Source organism: Panthera tigris, chromosome B4 (assembly GCF_018350195.1).
Source record: "Panthera tigris isolate Pti1 chromosome B4, P.tigris_Pti1_mat1.1, whole genome shotgun sequence".
NCBI lineage: Eukaryota > Metazoa > Chordata > Mammalia > Carnivora > Felidae > Panthera > Panthera tigris.
In genome coordinates, this window is record NC_056666.1 from 22,894,795 (window position 1) to 22,907,004 (window position 12,210).

General features: G+C 41.0%; 1 protein-coding gene across 1 annotated transcript in view; it reads right to left on the reverse strand.

Annotated features, from left to right (window-relative positions):
- Window positions 1–12,210, reverse strand: part of PRTFDC1 (phosphoribosyl transferase domain containing 1) — a 98,299-nt gene that overhangs the window by 77,248 nt on the left and 8,841 nt on the right. The window contains exons 2-3 of the mRNA XM_042991242.1: window positions 10,411–10,517; window positions 3,970–4,153 (exon numbers count right to left, since the gene is read on the reverse strand). Coding sequence (XP_042847176.1) covers window positions 3,970–4,153; window positions 10,411–10,517 — 291 coding nt within the window. The remainder of the gene's footprint in view (window positions 1–3,969; window positions 4,154–10,410; window positions 10,518–12,210) is intronic.

Genomic DNA, 12,210 nt, shown 5'->3' on the forward strand with positions numbered 1-12,210 from the left:
CTGCTTGGGATTGTCTTTCTTCTCTCTCTGCCCCTTCTCCCACTCACGTGCTCTCTCTCTCTCCCTCTCTCTCTCTCTCTCTCAAAATAAAAAAAACAAATATTTAAAAAATAAAATAAAATTTCCATGGAAAGGCAAAGAAGTAGAATAGCTAAAACACTTATGAAAAAGAACAAAGTTGGAAGAGTACATGCTACCTGATATCCAGACTAATTAGCCACAGTCATCGGAACAGTGTGGTATTGACGAAAAGATAAGCCTTCAGATGAATAGAACTAGATACAGTGTCTAGAATAGACCCACACTGATTCAGTCAAGTGTTCAGTGAAAGAGCAAAGGTCTCACACAATTGGAGAAGACAGTCTTCTCATCAGACGATCCTGAAACAACTGGATAGTCACTTGCAAAAAAGAGTGCCTTATTAATAAATAACACCACATGGCTCATAGACCTAGATTTAAATCTAAAATTGTGAAGCTTTTTAAAGAGAACAGAAAATTGTGACCTTGAATGAGGCTAAGATGATTTAAAAATTGTTTTAATGTTTATTTATTTTTGAAAGAGAGACAGAATGCGAGTGGGTTAGGGATAGAGAGAGAGGGAGACACAGAATCTGAAGCAGGCTCCAGGCTCTGAGCTGTCAGCACAGAGCCCGATGAGGGGCTCGAACTCACGAGCTGTAAGATCATGACTTGAGCCGAAGTCGGACACTCAACTGACTGAGCCATCCAGGCGTCCCGAGGCAAAGACTATTTAGATACACAAAAGGCATGATCCATAAAAGAAAAAAACTGATAAATTGGAGTTTGTAGAAATGTTTAAATTATGCTCTTTGAAAAAAAAAAGCACCGTTATGAAAATGAAGAACAACCCACTGGCTGGAAAATATATGTGAAACAACGTACCTAATAATGGACTTGTGGCCAAAATAGATAAAGAACTCTCAACTTAATAACAAGAAAGCAAACTACCCAACTTTTTGAAAATATACTTGAGGGGCGCCTGGGTGGCTCAGTCGGTTAAGCGTCCGACTTCAGCTCAGGTCATGATCTCGCGGTCCGTGAGTTCGAGCCCCGCGTCGGGCTCTGGGCTGACAGCTCAGAGCCTGGAGCCTGCTTCGGATTCTGTGTTTCCCTCTCTCTCTGCCCCTCCCCCGTTCATGCTCTGTCTCTCTCTGTCTCAAAAATAAATAAACGTTAAAAAAAAAATTTATGAAATATACTTGAACAAACACTTCACCACAGAAACAAATGCAAATTAAAACCACAATGATATATAAGCATTGCAAACAATCATTGCAAAACCAAGTGGTGTTGAAAATATGGAGCAACCAGAACTCTCATCTGCTGCAGGTGAAGGTGCAAAATTATTCAATCCATCTAAAAAACGGTTTGGTGATTCCTTATATACACTACGATTTCTTATATACACTACCATACGACTTAGGAATCTCCAGGGAAATGCAGATGTAAGTACAGACAAAAACTTCTTCGTGAATACTTAGAGCAGCTTTTTCATAATCACCCCAAAAAGGAGACAAATCAAATATCCTTCAGCTGATAAGTGATTTTAAAACTGGGATGTCTCTATATAATGAAACCATAATTGACAATAAGAAGAAATAAACTACTGGTATACCTAACAACATGGATGAATCTCAAATGAAATACGCTACGATTTACTAAGGCTATGTGGTATATGATTACATTATATGATACTCCGGAAAGAGCAAAACTCTAGGGACAGAAAACCTATATCCGTGGTTTCCAGGATCTAGGGAAAGAGTTGGTCACAAAGGGACACAGCATTTTTAACGGTGAGGAGCTGACCTATGTCTTGATTGTGGCGACTTACATGACTGTATGCAATTGTCAAAACTTACAGACCTGTAAACTCAAACAGATAAAATCTCCTGCATATAAATTATACCTCAACAAATCGACTTTAAGTTTTTAAAAGAGCTTAAAAACCTGTTTTCCCGGGAAAAAACAGTATCAGAGCCAAGTAAATGAGAAAAAAAAATTTTTCAAAGAAGCACAGTGACTTCATCTAAGATGAAAGGAACTTAAAGGAATGGTTTCCAGGAGAAGATGAAACCAACCATTTAAGGTTAAGATGTCTGCAAAAACCAGCTTTATTTTTTTTTAATTTTTGTCATTTGAGAGAGAGAGAGAAAGAGAGAGACAGAGTGTGAGTGGGGGAGGGGGAGAGAGAGAGGGAGACACAGAATCCAAAGCAGGCTCCAGGTTCTGAGCTGTCAGCACAGAGCCCCAACATGGGGCTCAAACTCAGGAACCACGAGATCATGACCTGAGCCTGAGTTGGACGCTTAACCGACTGAGCCACCCAGGCGCCTCAAAAACCGCTTTATTCTGGCCTGAGAGGTCATCGGGAGAATACAGAGCGTCTTAAGAAATGAGAAACAATTTGCCAGCTGCTCAAGAGCTGAAGCAACTGAATCACAGAGAGTGGTGGGCAGAACCCAAGACACATGCCTATCTGTCCCCTGGTGTATACACTCTGCCTCATTTCCTCCACTGAGTGTGGGTGAGACTAGTAACCATGGGAAGGCATTCCCGTGATTAGGGGATTAGTTAGTTGACTTTGAGTTCCTCAAAGGGAGCATATCGTGGGTAAACCAGACTTAATCAGGTCAGCTTTTAAAAGAGGGGCCAGGCCCTCAAAAGATGGAAAGGTTCTCCTGTGCCGGGAACTATGAGGCAAAGACCCGAAAGTAGCCTGAAGGAGCTGAAAGCATCTCCAGCCTTGAGTCAGCAAGGAAGTGGAGACTGAATTCTGTCAACAGCCAGCGATTGTGGAAAGGTCACTCATCTGCAAACCTCAGCCGAGATCCCACCCCGGCTAACATCTTGACTTTGAACTTGGGAAGACTCTTGAGCAGAGAACCCATGCCCAGTGTCTGACCTAGAGGAACTGAGATGATAAATGCATATTGGCTTAAGCCACTAAGTTTGTAGTGAATTTGTCACACAGCAATAGAAAACCAATTTGAAGAGTGAATTAAAATGTGTCAAGCCAGTTTAATCAATGAGAATAATTTCATGGTTTTGACTCCAACAGTTCATCACCAAATAGTAGGCTAATTTTTTAAGTTTATTTATTTTTGAGAGAGAGAGAGAGAGAATGAGTGGGGGAGAGAAGCAGAAAGAGAGGAAAAGAGAGAGAATCCCAAGCAGGTTCGAACACAGTCAGCACAGAGCCTGATGTGGGGCTCAATCCCATGAACTGTGAGATCATGACCTGAGACGAAATCAAGAGTCAGATGCTTAACTGCCTGAGCCACCAGGTGACCCAATAGTAGGCTGGTTTTAATGATTTACTATCCATTGAATCAAAAAGCATCACAGAAGGTAACATCATAGAAGGAGGAACACAAAAGGGATGACACCTTTGGGGAAAAATCTCCCTTGGTTCTGTCCAGTGCTGACCAAGAGAGCCCAGGATAGACTGGTGGAGGGGCCTTCTGCTGGAGGTTCTCTGAGCTTGTCTCCTTGCACTTGGTAACCCACTGTCCCTACAGACTTCCCTTCTCCACTTCCAGGCCATGACTGCAGTCACCCAAGTACTAATACTGTCCTCTCTGCGGCTGGACACCCTCCCACAGAACTCCAGGCCCAACGGTGACATACAGAGCGGAAACACGTCAGTGCTCACCAGACCTTCTTAACACTCATTGTTAACACACTCGCTTGTGAGGCTAGTCACCAGGAAATGGCCACTCAGCTTTATAACCATAAAAGAAACCATGAATCATTCCTCAAGCAACTTTCCATATATGTGAAAACAGAAAGAGGGTTTTTCTCCCCACAGACGTTATTGTTTGAACTATAGATTGCATACAGCAAATTAAAAAAATCATTCTTCATTTTCATCACATTGTCAATTCTTTTATTCTAGAAAATTCTCTATTCTAAACATTGTATAATGAAAATGGAATAAATAACTTACCTTGTAACTTTTCAGTCTGATGAAATCAACCTTCATAGAGACAAATTGATCCGAATTTCTACTGATGTTCTTAAGATGCTCTACAAGATCCGCGCAGAACTTGTAACCTCCTTTAAGCACACACAGGACCATAATGTCACAGTTTCCTATGTCTTTCATAATATCCTTAGCCAGCCGCTCAGTTCTGAAAGAGGGATTACAAGATATATTAAAGCATAAGTACTTCTGAGTGTTTTTGTTCCTTTCAAAAAAAAAATGCACGATGCACTACACACATTAGATTATGCAGGAGAACGTGGAAGACGTTGGGAGACAGAAGGCTACAGATAAAGAAGCTTTGTGAAAGCTGGACAAAGAGAGAGTATTCAAAACACATTTCTGATAACTGCATCGTCAATAGTACATTTTTGCTTCTCTGTGTCACAAAAATTAGTAAGCTGTAAAATATATGTCAAAGATCGTGAATGCTATTATTTTATCACTCCAGAGCCTGGTTGATAACCTTAACAACAATGCTGTGAAAGTATCTGGTGATGTTATAGCAGAGAGAGAGGAAATGGAGAATGACTCACCCACCTTATAACACTAGAGGACACGGGAAGAAGAGTCAAGCCCATAGAAATTATCAAAAGAATAACATCTGGGGGCGCCTAGGTGGCTCAGTCGGTTAAGTATGAGACTTCGGCTCAGGTCATGATCTCACGGCCAGTGAGTTCGAGCACCTCGTCGGGCTCTGTGCTGACAGCTCAGAGCCTGGAGCCTGTTTCGGATTCTGTGCCTCCCTCACTCTGACTCTCCCTCATTCATTCTCTGTCTCAAAAATAAATAAGCGTTAAAAAAAAATTAAAAAAAAAAGAATAACATCTGTCTCCTATTTCACAAAGGTGGCACATTACCTATGTGAAGGGTGCCCGGAGTGCAATTTCCAGTAGACATCATTTCCATGGAGCACCATGTGAATGAGGTTTCTCTGGAGCTATGCAGTGATGCAGCTTGGGCTGGCACCCAATGCCTAATTTGGAACCGTCACTGTATTTTTTCTAATTGTTTCATGTCTATAAGTCCATTACCAATACATGCATACAACATTAAAACCTTGAATGGAGGCAGGATCTAAGGTGCATATTAAAAAAACAAATTCCTGGGGTGCCTGGCTGGCTCAGTCGGTTAAGTGTCTGACTCTTGATTTCGGCTCAGGCCATGATTCAGGGTTGTGAGATTGAGCCCTGCATCAGGCTCTGTGCTGAGCATGGAGCCTGCTTGAGATTCTCTCTCTCTCCCTCTCTCTCTGCCCCTCCCCTACTCTCACGCACATGTGCACTGTCTTGAAAAAAAACGAAAAAACAACAAAAAAAACTCCTACTGGCACTTCAGACAGAATTAGATTTAAAATGAGTTAACTGAATGATCTGAATATATATATATATATATATATATATATATATATATGAATATATGATATGTATATGTGTGTGTGTGCAGAAAGCATTACATTACATATGTTCTACATATCTAATATATTATATATTTTATATATTATATAACTTATATGTATGTGTGTGTGCTTACATATGTACACACATATACATATAAAATGGCAACCAGGCTTCAGGTGATGTTTCTCAAAATATGATCATCAAGAAAATGTATACCAGCATGCCAGATATTCAAAGGGACATTTGTCTTCAGCATAATGGAGTGAGGTGGTCAACACATCCTCTCTACAAAAAAGTAACTATAAAGCTGGATGAAACTGTCAAAAACAACCATTTCTGCACTCTGGAAGTTAACTAGAGGCATATAACAAACCGAGAATCATTTATTCATGAAAACGTTGAACAATGGGTAGAAATAATGTTCCCATCTCCCTGAGCCCCACGTTAGCTCTGTTGTTCAACCAGGTAGTTCAGTCAGGGTGGGGCACTGCCAGAGAGAGCTCACCTGGCCGGGAGCATTATCAGTTAGTGCAGCCATCTTGGTAGCATGTGAACAGAGAAAGCCAATGGCCCCATTATCACAAAGTTTCCTTTTTGAGCAACTAACTGGCAGACTAGTCTAGTCAAGGATTTGATAGGAAGTTTTGGAAGGTTAGGGTCATGGGAGAGGGGTAGACAATAAACTCTTCACATATCCCAAGTTGACCAGAAGCTATACATAAGCACAGCAGAAACAAGCATAGGACCAGGCTACCCATACATTCCTGAAAGATGGAGCCTATAAGCATGGGCAGAAGAGGCACAAGAAAGCACGGTGAAAAATAAGAACCAGGGAAAACTCGAAAAATGCTGGCAATTTGAATGTACTTGCCAGCCTCTACACACATTCATCAGCAGAAAGCAGAAGCTTTACTGGCTTGAGGTATTTGAGTACAATCTCTAACCAATCTTAGACTGAAGACTAAGCTATTCAGACACAGGGGTTAAGCCTTAGTAAGTGAGACTTACAAGTAAAAACAAGAAAAATAAATTGCATGTCATCAGAGTCCACACACTGTGGGGGAGACAGTTTCCACAGAGTAGAAGATGAAAACAAAAAAACAAGGAACAAGGGCAGTGAACAGAAAATCATTACAAATATGGTGGATATTAAACCAACTATATCAATAATCACTTTAAATATGAGTGATATAAATACACCAGTTAAAAGACAGAGACTGTTAGAGAGTGGATTAAAAAAAAAAAGACCCTAACATATGTTGTCTATAAATACAAAGACACTCATAAATGAAAAGTAAAAAGATAGAGAGAGACATACTATACTAACATTAATCAAAAGAAAGCAGGAGCAACTTACTGATTTCAAATAAAGCAGATTTCAGAGCAAGGAGATTATCAGGAATAAAGAGGGGCATTATATAACAATAAAGAGGTCAATTTTCCAAGAAGGCATAGCAATCCTTAATGTGCATGCATCCAACAACAGAATGTCAAACACTGACAGAACTACAATGAAAAATAGATGAATCCACTCTTGCAGTCGGAGACCTCAATACCCCTCTCTCAGTAATTGATAGATCTAGCAGTCAGAAAAGGATATAGTTAAACCACACAGTACCATAAATCAACTGGACCTAACTAGCACTTATAGAATACTGCATCTAACATTCTTCTCTCAATTGGGGCGCCTGGGTGGCTCAGTAGGTTGGGCGGCTGACTTCGGCTTGGGTCATGATCTAGCGCTCCGTGAGTTCGAGCCCCGCATCGGGCTCTGTGCTGACCCGCTCAGAGCCTGGAGCCTGTTTCGGATTCTGTGTCTCCCTCTCTCTCTGACCCTCCCCCGTTCATGCTCTGTCTCTCTCTGTCTCAAAAATAAATAAACGTTAAAAAAAAATTTTAACATTCTTCTCAAAAGATATAAATAAGAAAATGAAGACAAGCCACGGGCTAAGGTGGTAGGATATTCAAAAATCATATATCTGGTAATGGACTTGTATCCAGAATATATAAAGAACCCTTACAACCCAATCAGAAGACAACCCACACAGTGTAAAAATGGCAGAAGACTTAAATAGTCATCTCTCCAAAAAAAATAATAAATAAATAAATAAATAAATAAATAAATAAATAAATAACAAGTACATGAATCCTTAGGAAAATGCAAATTAAAATCACAATGAGATACTTTTATGTATCCACTAGAACGGCTATAATCAAAAGGACAGGCAATACTAAATGTTGGCAACTATGTGGAGAAACTGGAACCCTCATCCTTGCTGGTAGAAATGTAAAATGGTACAGTCACTTTGGAAGTAAGTGGCAGTTTCTCAAGCTTAACTATCAAACACAGAATATCACTCCAAGGAATCTATCCAAGAGAAATGAAAAGATATATCCACACAAAAACTTACATGTGAATGATCATAGAGACATGTTCATAGAAGCCCCAAACTAGAAATCCAAATAACTATCGACTGGTAAATCAATAATTAAGTATTGTATGATTTAACTTATATGCAATGTTCAGAAAAGACAAGTCTATAGATAAAGAAATCCGACTAGTGACCACCTGATGCTGAAGGTAGGAATGGGGATTGACAGCCAACAAACGTTTGGGGATGCTAGAAATATTATAAAATGATAGTTGTGCTTGCCCAACTATAAAAAATTACTAAACATCATTGAGTCATTTATCTACAATGGGTAAACTTTACAATATGTAAATTATATCTTAATGAATTCATTCCTGGGCTCCACCCCCAACCATTGAAGCAAAATTTCCAGACATAAAACGTAAGAATATGCATTTTTTTAAAAGATTTTTTTTCAGTTTATTTATTCTGAGAAAGAGAGAGAGAGAGAGAGAGAGAGAGAGAGAGAGTTGGGGAAAGGCAGAAAGAGAAGGAGAGAGAGAGAATTCCAAGCAGGATCTGCACCGCCGTGGGGAGCCTGATGCGGGGCTTGATCCCACGAACCACGAGATCATGACTTGCGCTAAAACCAAGACTTGGATGCTTAACCGACTGAGACACCCAGGTGCCTCAAGAAATTGCATCTAACAACTTCACTGGGTAAGTCTCCTGTACTGGGGACTGGCTTTGGGTAACCTTACCAGGACTCAATCTTGTACCAGATCAGGATGCAATTAACTAAAGATACAAAATTAAGGTGGGAAAAGCAGGAATTTGTTTAAACCAGAGGGTTCTCTGGGGCGCCGGGGTGGCTTGGTCGGTTAAGCGTCCGACTTCGGCTCAGGTCATGATCTCACGGTCCGTGAGTTCGAGCCCCTCGTCGGGCTCTGTGCTGAGAGCTCAGAGCCTGGAGCCTGTTTCGGATTCTGTGTCTCCCTCTCTCTCTGCCCCTCCCCTGTTCATGCTCTGTCTCTCTCTGTCTCAAAAATAAAAAAATGTTAAAAAAAAAAAATTTAAACCAGAGGGTTCTCGAACCAGTGTTAAGGGAAAAATGGCTCTGAATTGTTAAGAGGGAAACTGAATACAAGTGTTTTACTGCACAACAAAAGTTGGTGTAATTGTTAAAGTCAAGCAAGTTTCCTTCCCTTTTGTTTTTTCTTTTTTTGCAGGAATTTCCACATCTTTAATGTGAATTGCCATCAGGGAGATCTGGCCATTCGGGAGATGCAAAATTTCCCAAGTTTATTTGATCACAGAACATTTTGTTCCTTCTGAAGACTGGGGCTTGTATTCCACGGACAGCCATGTTAGGCCACAAGAAACTCCAAACTAGACCTTATTTTAATAATATACTATAGTTTGAGAGAACATGCAATATGCAGGTCTTATCCAATGGAAAAATCTTGGAGAAAAGAATGACATTTCCTTTTGCTTACAGACAGGAATTGATGGAAAGATAATATCCTGGGAATGTGACTGTCTTGTGTTTTTCATACTTTACTTTGGCTAAGGACTTATTTCATAAAGTTAAATATTAACTCGGAAGAATAGAACAGATTTTTTAAAATAGAGGCAAAAGTACTCTGGTTTAAGGAAAAATAAGGGGTGGGGAGTCCAAAGTTTCAATTTGCTCCTATTCCCTGGTGCCTCTCCCACCCCCATTTCTGGGTGTCTGAAGAACCTCTGTGTTCCTGGGAGTGCACCGTGAAATCTGTGAAGCTTGCTTTCCATATACATGTGAAGGCTTATGTATTTGATCTTTGCACAAGAAATGAGAGGTACATGGAAAGGTAATAGCTTGGGCATCAAGCGGTTCTGTGAAACGGGGTATATGACCTTTAAATCCTGATGCTTATGGCAGACTCAAGTGGAGGAGGCTCTCTGAAAACCAAGAAACAAATGGTGACTTAGGGGCTTAGAACAGGAGAGAAAATGTTGTCTTTTGGAAAAGCAACTGGCTAGGAAGGGGCTAAAGAATATCTACACAGGATGGTCAGAAAGAACTGGAAATAGTATTCTAGAAATAGTGCTGTGCAGATATTTTTAAGCTGAAAATATTCCTATTCCCAAAATATTACCACTGCCTGGAAAACATAATCGTGCACAGACTGGCCGATCTATGATACGTCGCCTGATCCCAGCTAAATGCTAGTTGCAGGAAAAGCCTGGGCTTTAAGGGTGTGTCCTATGAAGGCAAAGTTCACCTGTTAATTATTCCAGGTTAACTCAAGAGTCTGTGACAAAATGTAAGACAGAGGTCGTCAGGTAAAGAGCAATGCTTCCCCTCCCCCAAAAAGAGCAATGCTTTCCCAAATCCTTTTTTTTTTTTTTTTTACCAGTTTGCACAAGACACTGTTATTTTGAGGCTGCTACTTATAATATATATATTCTTACCATTTCCCCTGAAATGTCCAGGTAAACAGTTCAGTCAAAGCAGAGATTCATTTTATTCCAAATGCTCTGTCCTATAAAAGCTCTGTCTACCTCTATGTGAGAGAGACTCAGGAGGAGGGGTGTAAAGTGTATTGTATGATTCACACAAGAGAGGGCCAGCCAGCACAGGACCAAGACTGACGCCAAGAAATAACACTCACCTGTCCACAACGATGCCATGAGGTATGAGGACATACTCCAAATCTCCATAATAGTGCTGTGGATACGTGAATAAATTCAAGTCATATCCTGGCCAGTCATCCGTAATCTGCAAATCAAATTACTTTGGTTACAATATTTTTCATTGGAAATTTATTTTTAAAGCATAAACAAACAAAAAAGAGGATCATTTGGAACAAAAAGAATAATATTGAAAACAGAGAAAAGGTCTGACGATCAATATGACATTAAATTACATTCTGTCAACCTATGAAAAGATCAGTGGGAAATTTGTTTTACGAAAACTGGTAAAGAATCTAGTCCTGAAATGAACGGAGAATTCCATTCCTAACTTTTGGCGGGTTATACGACGAAATATCAACTTACTGTCTTACGGCTCACCTGATAGCAGTGTTTCTAAGAGCGGATATGTGTAAATACATAATTTATGTCTACGTTACATCGTGTATGACTATAAGTGACACTATGTTCATAATTATATTAATATGGAACTCCAGCCGGTCCTAGCGGGAAAAACTGCTCCAGAAACTGCCTATTCATGTAGTGGACAGAGTGCCAGCAAATCCCACTCTTGCTGAGCACTGGTTGTGCAAGTTGTATGGTTAGAAAAGTGAAGATGTGGGAGAGAAAATGAAGGTGAAGAGTGAGTTACTGTTACTTTCAGATCATGGAGAAAGGATGCAACAGGGACGTGTTAGCACTCAACTCCTTCCATAGCTGTATTGCAGGTTCGTATTCTTTAATGACTCCTGCACGTTTCTGTCAGACTCCTCTCTTCAGCTTTAAGCTTTCATAATGCACAGCCATCCTAATTTCCCAGCCCAATTCCTGACACCATCGCCTTCCCATCCTCAGAGTGATCTTCTATCAAGTTGTGACCCTTCGCAGCTCTCTGGGTTCTGTGCATGTGTCTGTCTTGCACCCGCATGCCCCTTTCTTTCCCCCTCTTCCTCTGTATCTCAAGCTCAGCCTCCTCCACAGAAGCTCAGGTCAGGCCCCACTTCCTTCTGGAAGCCTTGCTGACTGTGCCTGCTCTCTGATTTTTTTCTCCCAAACTCTTTGTAAATGGGCTCCTTGTAGCTCTCTGTCTTTTTAAAGGCTCTCATTCAGGCTCCTTGAGAAGACTCCTGCCTCTTCTAGCCTCTGACTCACTCGGTCTTACCTGTTATAGAACTCATTTACTTCATTTGATGCTGGGATGTCCCCCTACTTTCCATCCTCCTCATCCAAGACTCAAAACCTTAGCTCAGGTTTTGAAAGGGCAACTTATGGTCCAGCCCCCACCCACTCCCACTCCAGTTCTGGGTTCAGGAATGCCAGCCAAACCAAACTCATGGCATTTTCTTCCAAATTTATCCCTTCCCTATCTTAGCAAAGGACAACTTATTTTTCCACTTGCTTAGGTCAAAATGTTGGAGTTGTCGTTGGCTTCTTTCTTTCGTTCCCTCGCGAAACCCATTAGCAAATCCCATGATCAATTCCTTCAAAATTCAACCAGGACCAGCTCTCAGCATCCCGACTGCTGCCTCCCGGTCCATGCCACCATCATTTCTCCGGGACCATTGCCATAGTTGTTAGGCTTGCCTCCCTGCTTCCACATTGGCACCTCCACCCCATTCCAACATGGCAGCTGGAGCGCTCATTTAAAAATGCACATCATATCATGGCTGTCTTCTGCTAATCTTCTCCCAAGGGCTTCCCATTTCCCTCTGAGCACAATCCAGAGTCTTCACTGTGGCCCACAGGAGCTACCTCTCTGACTCGTCTGCAGGGATTCCCTT